Source organism: Oncorhynchus kisutch, linkage group LG12, assembly GCF_002021735.2.
Source record: "Oncorhynchus kisutch isolate 150728-3 linkage group LG12, Okis_V2, whole genome shotgun sequence".
In the NCBI taxonomy this organism is placed as follows: domain Eukaryota; kingdom Metazoa; phylum Chordata; class Actinopteri; order Salmoniformes; family Salmonidae; genus Oncorhynchus; species Oncorhynchus kisutch.
In genome coordinates this window covers 43,167,656-43,186,944 of record NC_034185.2, presented here as the reverse complement: position 1 = coordinate 43,186,944, position 19,289 = coordinate 43,167,656, and the positions used below count along the sequence as shown (strand labels likewise).

At 41.6% G+C, this 19,289-nt stretch overlaps 1 protein-coding gene across 10 annotated transcripts in view; it reads left to right on the top strand.

Moving 5' to 3' along the window:
- The window catches only part of LOC109901019 (TBC1 domain family member 2A), a 75,928-nt gene that overhangs the window by 29,338 nt on the left and 27,301 nt on the right, over positions 1–19,289 (top strand). For 8 of the 10 annotated variants that reach the window (XM_031837572.1, XM_031837574.1, XM_031837573.1 and 5 more), the window contains one exon: positions 13,058–14,775. The exons of 1 other annotated variant lie outside the window; for it this stretch is intronic. In XM_031837572.1, coding sequence (XP_031693432.1) covers positions 13,058–13,259 — 202 coding nt within the window. In that variant the 3' untranslated portion in view covers positions 13,260–14,775. Of the gene's footprint in view, positions 1–12,522; positions 12,660–13,057; positions 14,776–19,289 lie in introns of those variants that run through there. One more of the 10 variants, XR_004211958.1, reaches the window with a different exon arrangement.

Below are 19,289 nucleotides of genomic sequence, written 5' to 3'. Positions count from 1 at the left end.
ACATTGGGCACGCTTTTAATCCGGACGTCAAAATATTGCCCTCTAGCCTTAAGAAGCTTTAACGGATAACCTACAGTTGGCTAGGTTTTCCGTGCATTGGCAGAATAACTACATCCGATAAGATGAGGGGTGGAGGTGTGCATCTAGTTGTCAATAACAGCTGGTGCGCGATGTCTAATATTAAGGTAGTATCGAGGTATTGCTCGCCTGAGGTAGAGTACCTCATGATAAGCTGTAGACCACACCATCTACCAAGAGTTTTCATCTATATTTTTCGTAGCCGTCGATTTACCACCACAAACCGATGCTGGCACTAATACCACACTCAACGAGCTGTATAAGGCCATTAGCAAACAAGAAAATGCTCATACAGAAGCGGTACTTATAGTTGACGGGGACGATAATGCAGACAGACTTAAATCCGTTTTACCTCATTTCTACCAACACGTCACGTGCACCCTCCATTTGGCAAATATGACCATAATTCTATCCTGCTGATTCCTGCTTATAAGCAAAAACTTTGTTTTACTAGCACTGACTGGAATATGTTCAGGGATTCATCTAATGTCATTGCGGATTATATCACCTCAGTTGCTGTAGTGGAGTGGGTTGAGAGTTAAGTTCCTTGGTGTCCACATCACCAATAAAATATCATGGTCCAAACACAACAAGATAGTCATAAAGAGGGCACGACAACAGCTTTTCTCCTCAGGAGACTGAAACGATTTGGGTTGGGTCGCCAGATCCTCAACGTTCTACAGCTGCACCATTGAGAGCACTGGCTGCATCCCTGCCTGGCAACTGCTCGGCATCTGACCGTAAGACGCTAGAGGGTAGTGCGTACGACCCTATTTACTAGGCGGTGTCAAAGGAAGGCCCAAAAAATTGTCAAAGGCTCCAGTCACCCAAGTCAGACTGTTCTCTCTGCTACAGCACGGCAAGCAGTATTGTCTAGGTCCAATAGGCACCTTAACAGCTTCTACCCCCAAGCCATAAGACTGCTGAACAATTAATCAAATGGCCACCCGGACTATTTACATTGACAACCCTGCACTTTGTTTTTACACTGCTGCTACTTCCTGTTTAGTCACTTTTACCACTACCTACATGTACACATTACCTCAACTGACCTGTACCCCCATACATTGACTCAGTACCGGTACCCTCTGTATATAGCCTCATTATTGTTATTTTTTAAACTTTAGTTTATTTAGTAAGTATTTTCTTAACTCTATTTTCTTAACTGCATTAAACCTACCAAAACACCTGCCAGTTCATTGGAGGACATTAAGAGTTTAGCTAGCTGTTTAACTCAACATGCACTCCTTGGGAGTAGAATGAGAACAGTACAGTGAAACGATAACCACACACCAGGTTCTATGAAGATGGAACTTGGATACTTACCACTGCATCATCTGTGGCTGCAAGAGTGCCAAAATGACTACAGTAGCCAGACACTTCCCATTGTTCTCACTACAACAATGGATCCTGCTAAGAATAGAGATGTTCCGTCTGACAACAATTTCACAGAGGGTATCGACCCTGGGTCCATCTCCTCTCGCTCCAGCAAGCAATCCTGCTCATCTGTGAACTCACATGCAAGTACTGCCACAGCCAAAGCTAGAGCAAGAGCTGAGGCAGCTAAAGCCAGATTAGCCTACTCCCAAAGATAAATAGATTTCAAAATAGAGAGACGCCGTCTTGAAGTTGAGAATTTGTGAAACCTGTGCCAGTGTAAAAATATTTTGATGAGGGGCACCTTCCTCAATCAATCACATTGCATGCTTTCGCTGTAATAGCTAAATTGGACAGTGCAGTTAGATTAACATTAATTTAAGCTTTCAACTGAAATAAGACACTTGTATGTACCTAAATATTTAATATCCACAATTTGTATGTTTATTTATTTGAATTGCGCCCCCTCCAGTTTCACCGGATGTTGTCCAGCTAGTGGGACTCCTAGCCCTAAGAATAACATACAGTGCATTCAAAAAGTATTCAGCCTTATTCTAAAATGTATTAAATATTTTTTCCCCTCATCAATCTACACACAATACCCCATAATGACAAAGCAAAAACACATTTTTAGACATTGTTGCAAAAAAAATGAAACTGAAATGTCACATTTACGTAAGTATTCAGACCCTTTACATTGTTACATTGTACATTGTTGAAGCATCTTTGGCAGCAATTACTACAAGCTTGGGTTGGAGTCAATAATAATACACATTTTTCAACCATACCACACATTTCTTGTTAACACACTATAGTTTTGGAAAGTCGGTTAGGACATCTACTTTGTGCATGACACAATTTTTCCAACAATTGTTTGCAGACAGATTATTTCACTTTTAACTCACTGTATAACAATTCCGGTGGGTCAGAAGTTTACATACAAAGTTGACTGTGCCTTTAAACAGCTTCGAAATGTTCAGAAAATTATGTCATGGCTTTAAAAGCTTTTGATAGGCTAATTGACAAAATTTGAGTCAATTGGAGGAAAACCTGTGGATGTATTTCAAGGTCTACCTTCAAACTCAGTGCCTCTTTGCTTCACATCATGGGAAAATCTACCGAAATCAGCCAAGGAGTCAGAAGAAATTGTGGTCTGGTTCATCCTTGGGAGCAATATCCAAATGCCTGAAGTTACCACGTTCATCTGTACAAACAATTGTATGCAAGTATAAACACCATGGGACCACTCAGCCGTCATACCGCTCAGGAAGGAGACGCGTTCTGTCTCGTAGAGATGAACGTACTTTGGTGCAAAAAGTGCAAATCAATCCCAGAACAATAGCAAAAGACCTTGTGAAGATGCTGAAGGAAACATGTACAAAAGTATCTATGTCCACAGCAACACAAGTCCTATGTCGACATAACCTGAAAGGCCGCTCAGCAAGGAAGAAGCCACTGCTTCAAAACCGCCATAGAAAAGCCAGACTAGGGTTTGCAACTGCACATGGGGACAAAGATGGTACTTTTTGGAGAAATGTCCTCTGGACTGTTGAAACAAAAATAGAACTGTTTGGCCATGATGACCATCGTTATGTTTGGAGGAAAAAGGGGGAGGCTTGCAAGCCGACAAACACCATCCCAACTGTGAAGCACAGGGGTGGAAGCATCATGTTGTGGGGATGCTTTGCTTGCAGAGGGACTGGTGCACTTCACAAAATAGATGGCATCATAAGGTAGGAAAATTATGTGGATATATTTCAGCAACATCCCAAGACACCAGTCAGAAAGTTAAAGCTTGGTCACAAATGTGTCTTCCAAATGGACAATGACCCCACTCATACTTCCAAAGTTATTGCAAAATTGCTTAAGGACAACAAAGTCAAGGTATTGGAGTGGCCATCACAAAGCCCTGACCTCAATCCTATAGAACATTTGTGGTTAGACCTGAAAAAGTGTGTGCGAGAAAGGAGGCCTACAAACCTGACACCAGCTCTGTCAGGAGGAATGGGCCAAAATTCACCCAACTTATTGTGGGAAGCTTTTGGAAGGCTACACAAAATGCTTGAGCCAGATAAACAATTAAAGGCAATGCTACCAAACACTATGAGTGTATGCAAACTTCAGACCCACTGGGAATGTGATGAAAGAAATAACAGCGGTTATTCTGACATTTCACATTCTTAAAATAAAGTGGTGATCCTAACTGACCTAAGACAGGGCATTTTAACTAGGCTTAAATGTCAGGAATTGTGAAAAACTGAGTTTAAATGTATTTGTCTAAGTTAACTAAGTTAACTTAGAGCCTTCCTCTGGAGGCTCCGGACCGGGGACTGTCCCCAGAGGCTCCGGACCAGGGACCGTCGCCGGAAGCTCTGGCCCGGTTCCGTCGCCTGAAGCTCTGGACTGGGGAAGCACACTGGAGGCCTGATGCGTGGGGCCGGCACAGATGGCAGTGACAGGCACTTCAGGGCGAGTGCAGGGAGCAGACACAGGACGTACCTCACTGGGAAGGCGCACTTCAGGGAGAGTGTGAGGAGCAGGCACAGGACGTACCTGACTGGGAACACGCACTTCAGGGAGAGTGCGAGGAGCAGGCATAGGAAAATAAGGGCTCTATGTTCAGGACGTGACAGTGAGGGCTAAATTGCAGAGGAGGAACTTGATGCAATTAAAGCCTTTAGGCCAGGGAAAACTCCAGGGCTGGATGGCATACCAGTTGAATGTTATATAATTTTTTTATCTACTCAAAGATCTACTATTATCATATTTTAATCACTCCTACAAAAATTGTAATTTGTCAGCTACTAACCTAGAAGATTTGATTTCACTATTACTGAAACAGGAAAGATAAGTAAGTGTATGGTAAGGATAAAAATCCAGTCTTAAAAACTTGAGGTCACTTACACTTCAGTATTGAGATGCAAAAATCCTAACAAAACGCATAGCACAATAGATATGAAAAGATTTTGTCAGATATTATTCATCCTGATCAGACAGGTTTCCTTACATGGAAGGTACATTAGAAATAATATAAGACAAGTATTTGAAACAATAAAAAAGGAATTATCTTTAATGGTATTATAGGAAAGCTCTTAGAGGTTAGGGTGCATTTTTTCAACTTTTTGATAAAAAGCGTGCAAAATTTCAATGTCCTGCTACTCATGCCAGGAATATAGTATATGCATATGATTAGTATGTGTGGATAGAAAACACTCTGAAGTTTATAAAACTGGTTATATCATGTCTGTGACTATAACAGAACTTGTGTAGCAGGCAAAACCCCAAGGAAAAACTGTTCAGAAAAAAATAATATATATCCCTCCGCCAGTTCCCTCTATTGTCTATGTCAAGGGAAATTAGATAGCGCCCAGTTTACAGTTCCTACAGCTTCCACACGATGTCGCCAGTCTTGGGAATTGGTTTGAAGTTAATCCTTGGTGAAATGAATAGGCACTTCCTGTCAGAGGGTACACTGTGGATAGTTATGAAAGAGAGAAAATCGTCCATGATATGTTGACTTGCTGCTATTGAATACAGATCGCCCCGTCATCAATTTGATCGATTATTAACGTTTACAAATACCTAAAGTTGGATTACAAAAGTAGTTTGAAGTATTTTGGCAAAGTTTATAGGCAACTTTTTAAATTTTTTGTAATGACGTTGCGTTTTGGAAAGCAGTTTTTTTCTGGATCAGACGGGCTTTATAAATGGACATTTTGGGTATACATGGACAGATTTAATCGAAGAAAAGAACCAATTGTGATGTTTATGGGACATATTGGAGTGCCAACAAAGAAGCTCGTCAAAGGTAATGCATGTTTTATATTTTATTTCTGCGTTTTGTGTAGCGCCGGCTATACTAATTATTTTGTTTAAGCCTCCTTCAGGTATTTCGGGGGGTGCATGCTATCAGATAATAGCTTCATGCTTTCGCCGAAAAGCATTTTTAAAATTTGACATGTTGGCTAGATTCACAACGAGTGTAGCTTTAATTGAGTACCCTGCATGTGTGATTTAATGAAAGTTTGAGTTTTATCGAGTACTATTCGCATTTGGCGCTACGCATTTCCCCAGGCTATTGGCTAGGTGAGACGCTAGCGTCTCAGTGGCTGTAAGAGGTTATTAACAAACATACAGTATATGGAAATGTTTTCTATATCCAAAATTACAACCAACTGATTTCAGCGTTAGCACAAAAATGGAGGGGTCAAGTAGAAGGGGGAGAAGGTAGGGAGGAGGTAACTTGTTTGCCCTTTATAAAATAGAAAAATTGACAACACTATTTATAAAGTTTTTTACTTGAGGACCAAATGTTGACCGCGGCGCCAATACAGGTTGCAAAATTTTAGATGTGCACATGGTTTTTGAATTTGGGAACGGCCCGTCAGAAAGTCCAGGACCCAGTTGCACAGGGCGGGGTCGAGACCCAGGGTCTCGAGCTTAATGACAAGTTTGCTGATAGTTCCCTCCGAACTCGTCATTATGCTCGAGACCCTAGGTCTCGGCCCCGCCCTGTGCAACTGGGTCCTGGACTTTGACGGGCCGTCCCCAGGTGGTGAGGGTAGGAAACATCTCCACCCTGCTGATCCTCAACACTGGGGCCCCACAAGGGTGCGTTCTCAGCCCTCTCCTGTACTCCCTGTTCACCCATGACTACGTGGCCAATCCAGGGTTACTCCAAGCAGTTTAGTAATCTCATCTTGCTCAATTTCCACATTATCTATTACAATATTTAGTTGAGGTTTAGGGTTTAGTGAATGTGTTGTCCCAAATACAATGCTTTTAGTTTTAGAAATATTTACGGCTAAATTATTCCTTGCCACCCACTCTGAAACTAACTGAAACTCTTTGTTAAGTGTTGCAGTCATTTCAGTCGCTGTAGTAGCTGACGTGCATAGTGTTGAGTCTTCCACATACATAGACACTGATTTTCTCAAAGTCAGTGGCATGTCGTTAGTAAAAATGTCAAAAAGCAAGGGGCCTAAACAGCTACCCTGGGGATTTCCTAATTGTACCTGAATTATGTTTGAGAGGCTTCCATTAAAGAACACCCTCTGTGTTCTGTTAGACAAGCAACTCTTTATCCACATTATACCAGGGTTGGTGTAAAGCCATAAAAGTCTAACAAGACAGCCCCCACAATCATTTTATAATGAATTTCTCTTAGCCAATCATCAGTCATTTGTGTAAGTGGTGTGCTTGTTGACTGTCCTTTCCTATAAGCGTGCTGAAAGTCTGTTGTCAATTTGTTTACAGTGATAGCATCAAACACAAATAGCATCAAACACAAAGGGTTGGTAACGGGCTGATTGGTCGGCTATTTGAGACAGTAAAGTGGCCTTTACTATTCTTGGGAAGTGGAATGACTTTAGCTTCTCTCCAGGCCTGAGGGCACACACTTTCTAGTAGGCTCAAAGTGAAGATGTGGCAAATAGAAGTGGCAATATCGTCAGCATTTTATCGATGGAAATTTGAATGCGCAGAGATATTGTGACGAGATCCTGAGCCCCATTGTTGTGCCATTCATTGGCCACCATCACCTCATGTTTCATCATGATAATGCACGGCCCCATGTCGCAAGGATTTGTTCACAATTCCTGGAAGCTAAAAATGTCAGAATTCTTCCATGGCCTGCATACTCATCAGACAGTCACCCATTGAGCATGTTTGGGATACTCTGGATCAACTTGTACGACAGTGTGTTCCAGTTCCCACCAATATCCAGCAACTTTGCACAGCCATTGAAGAGGAGTGGGACAACATTCCACAGGCCACAATCAACAGCCTGATCAATTCTATGCAAAGGAGATGTCGGGCTGCTCAGATACTAACTGTTTTTCTGATCCACGCCCCCAACTTTTTAAAAAGGTATTTTTTCAAGGTATCTGTGACCAACAGATACAGGTATCTGTGACCAACAAGGTATCTGTGACCAACAGTCTGTACTGTAGAATGTACATGTAAAAAATTTAAAAAAGAAATAGAAACCTGTTTGAGCAATTGTGGAAGAGTTCAGGTACTGGTGGACACATTCTGGGCCAGATGGTGCAATGAATACCTCAACACGCTACAAAGCCATCAGAAAGCAAGCGACCCAACCTCAAGGAAGGAGACATTGTTCTGATGATGGACAATCAGGCAAGAAATATTGAATGGCCAATGGGAGTAATTGTGTAAAAGATTTAATGGTCAGGAAGGTGGAATTTAAAGTAACCCGACACAAGACCTTCTCAACACCCATCTCAGATATCGTCCTTCTCTTGTTCCCTGGAGAAAAGTTTATGTAAATATGTTAGAAGTGGTATCTTAAAAGATGCCAGGCGGGGAATGTATAGGAACCTTTCAATAGATTCATTTCAGTTTGTCCCCACCTAGTGTTGGTTGTCATCATTTCACTTCCTGTTTTTACCATAGAAGAAGAATGTGACAGTGAGCTCAGTTGTACACAATACCTTGCAGTGTTCAGGCTAACTGCTATTTATCCATTTCCATCCCTTAGTTTTTGGCCCTTATAGTGGCACTATCAGCAAGTAAACATAATTCTAATATTATCTGTACATGTGTATCATTATTTTGAGAAATGTGTAACTCCATACAACTTTTGTATGTGTTTGGAAATCGCTAGCAATTGTAGCATGGCCCTCATTCAAAATAATTTAATGGACATCTAGCATAGCCATTACAGGTATTAGCATTGTGTTTAGTTTCATTCGCTCAGTCTAGCTTAGCTTAAAAGTGAACTTTTTTTGTTGATTTGCTGTGCATAGATTGTTATATATGTATTTGCAGTTTCACACTTTTTTGCATTAAACCTGTCAAAAGACAACACCTGCCTGTCCTTGAAGGGCATACGTGCTGGTAAGAGTTTAGCTGACTGTTTAACTCAACATGTACTCCTTGGGAGTACAGCTTAGAGTTAGAACAGTACAATATATGTAAGCGAAAGATCATTTTATCTAATTGCGCAGCCAAGCAACGATCATGTCATCAGCATAAAAAATATAAAAAATATATTTATTGGAAATGTGCATGATTATGTGCACTTAACCACCATGTGAAGTTCATAACTTATTTAATCTGCCTATATACTCTTGATGCTTTTCCACATGGTGATGGTAGGCCTACAAACAATGTTACATATAAACGCATGACTCTACGCTTACTTCGATATGATGGTTATTATATCAATATTTGCGCATAAAGGTGTTTCCACAGCAATTGTCACAATCAATTTCACAGACCTAAAAATGATCCACCCTTGTGTAGCGTATTTTGTTTTGTCAACATTAGGACATTTTACCCACAAATGTACTAATTCCTTCAGGCCTGTCATGACTTATTTTTAAATCAAATCAAATTTTATTTGTCACATGTGCCGAATAAAACAGGTATAGACCTTCCAGTGAAATGCTTACTTACAAGTCCTTAACCAACAATGCTTTAAGAAGTGAAGAAAAAAAGTGTTAAGTAAAAAATAGAAAATAAAAGTAACAAATATTTAACAGCAGAAGTAAAATAACAATAGTGAGGATATATACAGGGTCACTCTACCTACGTTTACAGAGTCAATGTGCGGGGGCACCGGTTAGTCAAGGTAATTGAGGTAATATGTACATGTAGGTAGAGTTAAAATGACTATGCATAAATAATAAACAGAGTAGCAGCAACGTAAAAGAGGGGTCTGGGTAGCCCTTTGATTAGCTGTTCAGCAGGGGGTAAAAGCTGTTAAGAAGCCTTTTGGACCTAGACTTGGCATTCCTGTACCACTTGCCATGTGGTAGCAGAGAGAACAGTCCATGATTAGGGTGGCTGGAGTCTTTGACAATTTTTATGGCCTTCCTCTGACACTGCCTGGTGTAGAGGTCCTGGATGGCATGTACTGGGCCGTACGCACTACCCTGTGTAGTACCTTGCGGTCAGGGGCCGAGCAGTTGCCATACCAGGCAGTGAAGCAAACAGTCAGGATGCTCTTGATGGTGAAGCTGTAGAACCTTTTGAGGATCTGAGGACCCACGCCAAATCTTTTCAGTCTCATGACAAATCTTGTCGTGCCCTCTTCACGACTGTCTTACTTGAAGCTCTCAACCTGCTCCACTGCAGCCCCGTCGATGAGAATGGGGGCGAGCTCGGTCCTCCTTTTCCTGTAGTCCACAATCCTCTCCTTTGTCTTGATCACGTTGAGGGAGAGGTTGTTGTCCTGGCTCCACATGGCCAGGTCTCTGACCTCCTCCCTGTAGGCTGTCTCATCGTTGTTGGTGATCAGGCTTTACACTGTTGTGTCATCGGAAAACTTGATGATGGTGTTGGAGTCGTGCCTGGCCAAGCAGTCATGAGTGAACAGGGAGTACAGGAGGGGACTGGGCACGCACCTCTGAGAGGCTCCCGTGTTGAGGATCAGCGTGGTGGATGTGTTGTTACCTACCCTTACCACCTGGAGCCGGCCCATCAGGAAGTCCAGGATCCAGTTGCAGAGGGAGGTGTTTATTTCCAGTGTCCTTTGCTTAGTGATGAGCTTTGAGGGCATCATGGTGTTGAAAGCTGAGCTGTAATCAATGAATAGTATTCTTACATAGGTGTTTCTTTTGTCCAGGTGGGAAAGGGCAGTTTGGAGTGCAATAGAGATTGCATCATCTGTGGATCATCTGTGGATCTGTGCAAATTGGGGTGGGTCTAGGGTTTCCGGGACAATGGTGTTGATGTGAGCCATGACTGAGTCTTTCTCAGCCTTTCGAAGCACTTCATGGCTACAGACGTGAGTGCTATGGGTCTGTAGTCATTTAGGCAGGTTACCTTAGTGTTCTTGGGCACAGGGACTATGGTGGTCTGCTTGAAACATGTTGGTATTACAGACTCAGTCAGGGACAGAAAATGTCAGTGAAGACACTTGCCAGTTGGTCAGCGCATGCTCGGAGTACACGTCCTGATATTCCGTCTGGCCCTGCGGCCTTGTGAATGTTGACCTTTAAGGTCTTACTCAAATGGGCTACAGCAAGCGTGATCACACAGTCGTCCGGGAACAGCTGATGCTCTCATGCATGCTTCAGTGTTACTTGCCTCGAAGCGAGCATAGCATTAATTTAGCTCGTCTGGTAGGCTCGTGTCACTGGGCAGCTCGTGGCTGTGCTTCCCTTTGTATCTGTAATAGTTTGCAAGTCCTGCCACATCCGACGAGCATCAGAGCCGGTGTAGTACGATGAAATCTTAGTCCTGTATTGGCAATTTGCCTGTTTAAAAACCTGTTACTGCTGCAATCCCGATACCGGGATCGATATGACAACTACCAGTGAAAATAGAGGGCGCCAAATTCAAACCACAGAAATATCATAATTACAATTCCTAAAACATACATGTGTCTTATATCATTTTACAGCTATTCTCGTTGTTAATCCCACCAAAGTGTACGATTTCAAATAGGCTTTTCAGCGAAAGCACTACAAACGATTGTTACGTCTCCACCAAACCACAATAAACACAGCCATTTTCCAGCAAAATATAGCATTCACAAAAACCAGAAATAAAGATAAAATGAATCACTAACCTTGAATTATCTTCAGATGACTCATAGGACTTCATGTTACACAATACATGCTTGTTTTGTTTGATAAAGTTCATATTTATATAAAAAAATCTGAGTTTACATTGGCGCGTTAGATTCACTAGTTCCAAAAACATCAAGTGATTTTGCATAGCCACATCATTCAACAGAAATACTCATCATAAATTGAGATGATAATACACATGGAATGATGATATACACATGGAATTATAGATATACCTCTCCTTAATGCAACCGCTGTGTCAGATTTTCTAAAAACTTTATGGAAAAAGACATGCATGCAATAATCTGAGACGGCGCTCAAAAGTAAAACCACCACAGCCGCAAAGATGGCTCCTTTACCTTTGATGATCTACATCAGAAAGCACTACAGGAATCCCAGATCCACAATAAATGTTTGTTTTGTTCGAAAATGTCCGTTATTTATGTCCAAATACCTTCTTTTGTTAGCGCGTTTGGTATACATATCCAAACGCTAATTCTGGTCAACGTTATATTTGATAAAAAATTCAAAAATATATATTATCGGGTTAAAGAAACATTTCAAACTAAGTACAGAATCAATCATTAGGATGTTTTTAACATATAGCTTCAGTAAAGTTTCAACCGGAGTATTCCTTCTTGTCTTCGTGAGCAATGGAACGCAAGTGACTACCATGAGGAAAAAGCGCGATCACAAAATGGCTGCTTGATGGACATCTGATATATTCTGCTCTCATTCACTCCCACAACAATATAAAAGCCTCATTATAATTTCTATTGATGGTTGACATCTAGTGGAACCCCTAGGCAGTGCAACAACATTCATATCTCAAGGGGATTTCATTGGGGACTCTGGTGAATACATACAAACTCAGATTTCTGACTTCCTGTTTTGATTTCAACTCAGGATTTTGCCTGCCAATATGAGTTCTGTTATACTCACAAACATCATTCAAACAGTTTTAGAAACGTCAGAGTGTTTTCTATCCAATACTAATAATAATATGCAAATATTAGCAACTATGACTGAGGAGCAGGCCGTTTGATATGGGCACCTTTCATCCAAGCTACTCAGTACTGCCCCTGCAGCCATAAAAAGTTAATGGTTCGTCGGAGGGCATAACAGGATTATAAACTTCAGGGCTACTTGAAAGCGGCAGCTCTACCCTTTTGCTCAGTGCGGATGTTGCCTGTAATCCTCTCTTGCTACAGCTTATCATGAGATACTCTACCTCAGTTGAGCAAAACCTTGAGACTTCCTTAGATTTTGTGCACCAGCTGTTGTTTACAAATATAGATAAACTGCCACCCCTTGTCTTACCAGAGGCCGCTGTTCTATCCTGCTGAAAAAGCTTTATACCCGCCAGTTGTATGTTATTCATGTCGTCGTTAAGCCACGACTCGGTGAAACATAAAATATTACAGTTTTTAAGATGGTAGGTAGGATATACGTGAATGGTAGTTTGTCTATTTTATTATCGTTGGCTAATAGGACTGATGGTAAAGGTAGATTACCCTCTCGGCGACAGATCCTTACAAGACCTGGACCTTACCTGGAACTTCGTCCTCGATACCGCCGTCTCTTTTTCCTGCGAATGACGGGGATGAGGGCCTTGTCGGGCATCTGAAGTAAATCCTTCCCATTCGACTCGTTCCTCCGGTATGGGTGGGTATTGCTGTCCTGCTATCTAGAAGCTCTTTTCGGTCATAAGACACGGTGGCAGAAACATTATGTACAAATAAGTTACGAATAACGCTAAAAAACATACACAGTAGCACAATTGGAATACGGGATCATCAAACAGCAGCCATCTCCTTCTGTGCCATTCTCTCAAGTATGCCTCAGGTAATTAATCCGCATTAAATGGTTGGAATGAAACCTGGTTATAGAGACTGTTCTTCTCCCCAAAACGATTTGAATACAATTCCCATTAATTTGTCAAAACTTGTCAACAGGACTGAAAATACTTCTATATACTTATAGTGTGTGACTGGACAACATAAGCGTCAAAATATACAACTGATACACACAAATCACACACTGCTTTTTCCTTCCCTCCACAGGAGACTGACAACCATTGCATTCTGCGACATGAACCCGTTTCCTTTCAGGCTGCTCCGTCAGAGACGGGCCCTGCACCTTCAGTGTGTGCATGTACAGTTGAGTGAGTTAGAGCGTATCCAGAGGGAGCTGGGTAGAGAGCGACGCCAGCACAAGGACAGGGAGCTTGGGCTCGTTTCCAGCGAGGATGAGGGGGACACATGAGCTCTGGATAAAATGCTCTGGCCAGATTCCAATCGGAACTTTTACCCCCTGCGTCCTGTTACTCACTTATCTCAGTAGATATTGTCGGTTTGTCATTTCTTGTTTGATGTTTTCAATGTTCATGTTTTATTGTCACGTGCATAAATACAGTGAAATGCCTTTCTTGCAAGCTCTTTCCCAACAATGCAGTAATCAATATCAATAGTACTATAAAATGTATAAAGTAGAATAAAAAATGACGAGAAATAGAAATTAGAACACGAGGAAGCAAGTAAGCTATATACAGGGTCAGTACCAGTACGATATCTACAATGCCATATTTACAATGTGTTGGGAGTGGTAGGAGTAGATACATCGAGCTCCAAAAGTATTGGGACAGTGACACATTTGATGTTGTTTTGGTTCTGTACTCCAGCACTTTGGATTTGAAATGATACAATGACTGACTGTGAGGTTAAAGTGCAGACTGTCAGTTTAAATCTGAGGGTATTGTCACCCATATCAGGTGAACTGTTTAGAAATTACAGCCCTTTTTGTACATAGTCCCCCCCCATTTTAGAAGACCAAAAGTATTGGGACAAATTCACTTGCGTGTATTACAGTAGTAAAACGTTAAGCATTTGGTCCCATTTTTATAGCACGCAATGACTACATCAAGCTTGCGACTCTGTTGGATGCATTTGCTGTTTGTTTTGGTTGTGTTTCAGATTATTTGTGTCCCCCAAAAAATGCATGGTCACTTTTACTGTAAATAACAATAGAATGTTTCAAAACACTTCTACATTACTGTGGGTGCTACTCTATTTATGGATAATCCTGAATGAATTGTGAATAATGAGTGAGAAAGTTAGAGGCATAAATATTTTTCTCACTCATCATTATTCATGATTCATTCAGGACTTTGTAACTGTCCCAATACTTTTGAAACTCACTCTTTGTATAGGGCTAAATTGACTAGGCATCAGGATATATGATATGTGGCAGACCAGGGGGTTTGGTCAAGATGTTTACACAGATCAGACACGGACAGAGTAGGATTAGCTCAGTTTCAATGGTGTTTATTTAAATAATAAATCAAAAAGAAAAGGATAGGTCTCCCCCATGAGACCCTCTACAGGATACCGTCTTCTGGGCTCCAGGTCTTGCTGTATCCTGCCAGGATCAAAACTGCACTCACTCCTGTTACCTCTGTAACCATCCCCAACTATACAGGAGTCCTTTCTTCCCCCCCACTCTCTTCCTGTGTGATGCTTTATGGGCCCTTGATTACACACCAACTCCCAATCAGCTCCCTGGCTGGAAAAGCTGTCGAGACCTGGCATGTCCAGAAGATGGAGCCATCGCCTCGTGATGTACACACCGTCTGTCACCAGGCCTCGACGAGTCTCCCCCTGGTGGCTGACTTGCTGTATGTCACAAATGATTGTATGTGAGTGTGTGTGTGTGTGTGTGTGTGTGTGTGAGCAAATGAAGCGTGAGTGTGCATAATCAGTTAATAAATAATGCAAAAATACTGTGCTGTTGTACCATTGCAAAGCGTGCTTGAGTGCTAGAAACATGCTTTGTAAATCTGTATTATGATTTATTTAATGGTGAAATAAGTATAGCCAGTTATGGCTTAGCAGATAATAAGATAATAAGAAAAGACAATCAGTATTTACCTGGCTAAAGAGAAGGAATATAATATCTATTGTTTACAGGAAATGTATTTAACTATTTTAGATGTAGTTGTGTGGAAAAAGGACTGGGGGCGAAATAAACTTCTCCGATGGGCAAAGAAACTCAAAAGGGGTGTTGATATTAATTAACAATATTTTTTTCAGAATGTGCAAACTGTTCAAACAGATCGTAGATGGATTATTTTAAATATGTTATTGGACCACAAACATATTTATCTAATTAATCTATACGGTCCAAATAATGATGATCCGCGCCACTTTGAAACTACAGTATATATAATAATGTTTCAAGCCTACAAGCAATACACTATTTTTATGGTGGGAGATAATGCGGTTTTACATACCTTAATTTGGGGCAGCAGGTAGCCTAGTGGTCAGAGCGTTGGGCCAGTAACCAAAAACTTGCTGGATCGAGTCCCCGAGCTGATAAGGTAAAAATCTGTCATTCTTCCCCTGAACAAGGCAGTTAATCCACTGTTCCCCGGTAGGCTGTCATTGTAAATAAGAATTTGTTCTTAACTGACTTGCCTGGTTAAATCATAATTTTTTATTAAATGGACCGTAAAGGAAATCACACTGCGAACTATCACCCTTATGCACTTAAGGTAATCACAAATATCATGGATATATTGGAACTAGTGGATATATGGAGACTTAAATATCCTGACCTAGTAAGATATACATGGCAGATGCTCAGTCAAATTAGTCGTCTTGACTACTTTGTCATTCTCGATGGCACCAAAAGTACAAAAAAATATGTGGATAGGGGACAGAATGCGGTCGGACCATCAAATAGTTGGCATATACATTACTCTTACAGAATTTCCACATGGGCGAGGATATTGGAATTTTTCCTTGTTTTTAACCAGGATAGAATAATTTATTACGGACTTTTTCCGACATAACATAGGTACAGCAGATCCCCTTATGGTATGGGACACTTTTAAATGTGCCTTTAGAGGCCATGCATTTCAGTACACATTTTAGATCAAAATAGTTCATATTAACAAAGTAAATAGAGGGACTAATGGTACAGATAGAAAGTAATACAAAAATATGCCATAGAGGCACAGAATACATTAGAGGAAAAACAAAAAGAAATGGAACTTATTCAAAGATTAAGTGTAATATATTAAATAAAGAGAACTGGATGGAATTTGGGGAAAAAATGCTCCAAATTCTTTTTTCATCTTCAACATAGACTATCATTTTTTTTTTACTGAAACTTGTTACCTATGATTCACCAAACAATATTTTGAAAAGAGGAAGCAAAGTACTTTAAGAATTTGTTTTCGTTTCAGTCTCCTCAATCTCCATAAACCGAAGTTAGCTCTAATAATTTTTTTCTACTAATAATGTAAAATGAACAGCTGTACAGAAAGATGCATGTGATTCAATTAAAGCCTTTAAGTCAGGGAAAACTCCAGGGCTGGATGGTGTTAGGTTCTAAATATCAGAGTAAGAACTTGACAGGCACTATGAAAGCTTAAACCAAGTTTATTAATCCCAAAGGATCGAACAGCTGAACAGACAAAGACATGGTTCCTCCAGACATGGTTCTACCAGCAATGTTTAGCGAGGAGACTCCACCCCAAATTGAGGTATATATATATACCTCAATTTGGGGTGGAGTCTCCTAGCTAAACATTGCGTCTGCTTTGCTAGGCAGGAAATTAAGTGATACGGGCAATAAACTGTTCCTTCTCCTTAATGTGACCTGATCTCGACCCCCTTCATCACTAATCCACGGCTCTCTCCCCTTATCAGTGCTGCTACATGTGATTGTTTTTCTTTTCTTCTAATGATTAGCCTTTTAAAATGATAAACTTGGATTAACTAACACAATGTGCCATTGGAACACAGGACTGATGGTTGCTGATAATGAGCCTCTGTATGCCTGTGTAGATATTCCATAAAAAATGTGCCGTTTCCAGCTACAATAGTCAGTTACAACATTAACAATGTCTACACTGTATTTCTGATACATTTTTTGTTATTTTAATGGACAAAAAATTGCTTTTCTTTCAAAAACAAGGAGTTTTCTAAGTGACCACAAACTTTTGAACGGTAGTGCACATTTATAAACGGGAAATTTTATTGCCGGTAATAACTCTTCTCATTATAACCACCATTTGTCCCTGCTTTCCTGTCTCGAGTGGCATGGTAATGAAAGATCGGCATCTCAACTCTTGATAACTCCATGAGGAAATAATAGTATCCCATAAGATAATGATAAAATAGACTAGTGACTGGTGCTTCTCATTCATTTTATAATTAAATCCCACCTGTTTCGATCATTTCTCCTAAACGATATCATAACCGGCATCGATAAGAGTGCAGCTGTATTCATCGACCTGGCCAAGGCTTTCGACTCTGTCAATCACCACATTCTTATTGGCAGACTCAACAGCTTTGGTTTCTCAAATGACTGCCTCGCCTTGTTCACCAACTACTTCTCTGATAGAGTTCAGTGTGTCAAATCGGAGGGCCAGTTGTCCGAACCTCTGGCAGTCTCTATAGGGGTGCCACAGGGTTCAGTCCTCTGGTCGACTCTTTTCTCTGTATACATCAAAGATGTTGCTCTTGCTGCTGGTGATTCTCTGAACCACCTCTACGCAGATGTGACCATTCTGTATACTTCTGGCCCTTCTTTGGACACTGTGTTAACTAACCCCCAGACAAGCTTTAAATGCCATACAACTCTCCTTCCGTGGCCTCCAATTGCTCTTAAATGCAAGTAAATCTTCAATGCTCTTCAACCGATCGCTGCCCACACCTGCCCGCCTGTCCAGTATCACGACTCTGGACGGTTCTGACTTAGAATATGTGGACAACTACAAAAACCTAGGTGTCTGGTTAGACGGTAAACTCTCCTTCCAGACTCACATTAAGCATCTCCAATCCAAACATACCCTCGTAAAACTGACTATCATTACCGATCCTTGACTTCGGCGATGTCATTTACAAAATAGCCTCGAACACTCTACTCAGCAAATTGGATGCAGTCAATCACAGTGCCATCCATTTTGTCACCAAAGCCCCATATACTACCCACCACTGCGACCTGTGTGCTCTCGTTGGCTGGCCCTCACTTCATATTCGTCGCCAAACCCACTGGCTCCAGGTCATCTATAAATCAAATCAAATCAAATTTATTTATATAGCCCTTCGTACATCAGCTGATATCTCAAAGTGCTGTACAGAAACCCAGCCTAAAACCCCAAACAGCAAGCAATGCAGGTGTAGAAGCACGGTGGCTAGGAAAAACTCCCTAGAAAGGCCAATACCTAGGAAGAAACCTAGAGAGGAACCAGGCTATGTGGGGTGGCCAGTCCTCTTCTGGCTGTGCCGGGTGGAGATTATAACAGAACATGGCCAAGATGTTCAAATGTTCATAAATGACCAGCATGGTCGAATAATAATAAGGCAGAACAGTTGAAACTGGAGCAGCAGCATGGCCAGGTGGACTGGGGACAGCAAGGAGTCATCATGTCAGGTAGTCCTGGGGCATGGTCCTAGGGCTCAGGTCAGTTGAAACTGGAACAGCAGCATGGCCAGGTGGACTGGGGACAGCAAGGAGTCATCATGTCAGGTAGTCCTGGGGCATGGTCCTAGGGCTCAGGTCCTCCGAGAGAGAGAAAGAAAGAGAGAAGGAGAGAATTAGAGAACGCACACTTAGATTCACACAGGACACCGAATAGGACAGGAGAAGTACTCCAGATATAACAAACTGACCCCAGCCCCCCGACACATAAACTACTGCAGCATAAATACTGGAGGCTGAGACAGGAGGGGTCAGGAGACACTGTGGCCCCATCCGAGGACACCCCCGGACAGGGCCAAACAGGAAGGATATAACCCCACCCACTTTGCCAAAGCACAGCCCCCACACCACTAGAGGGATATCTTCAACCACCAACTTCAACCACCAACCATCCTGAGACAAGGCTGAGTATAGCCCACAAAGATCTCCGCCACGGCACAACCCAAGGGGTTGCAAGTCTTTGCTAGGCAAAGCCCTGCCTTATCTCAGCTCACTGGTGACCGTAGCAGCACCCAGCCGTAGCACGAGCTCCAGCAGGTATATTTCACTGGCCACCCCCAAAACCAATTCCTCCTTCGGCCGCCTTTCCTTCAGTTCTCTGCTGCCAATGACTGGAACGAACTGCAAAAATCACTGAAGCTGGAGACTCATTTCTCCTGCACTAGCTTTAAGCACCAGCTGTCAGAGCAGATCACTGCACCTGTACATAGCCCATCTGTAAATAGCCCATCCATCTACCTCATCCCCATACTGTTATTTATTTGATTTATTTTGCTCCTTTGCACCCCAGTATCTCTACTTGCACAC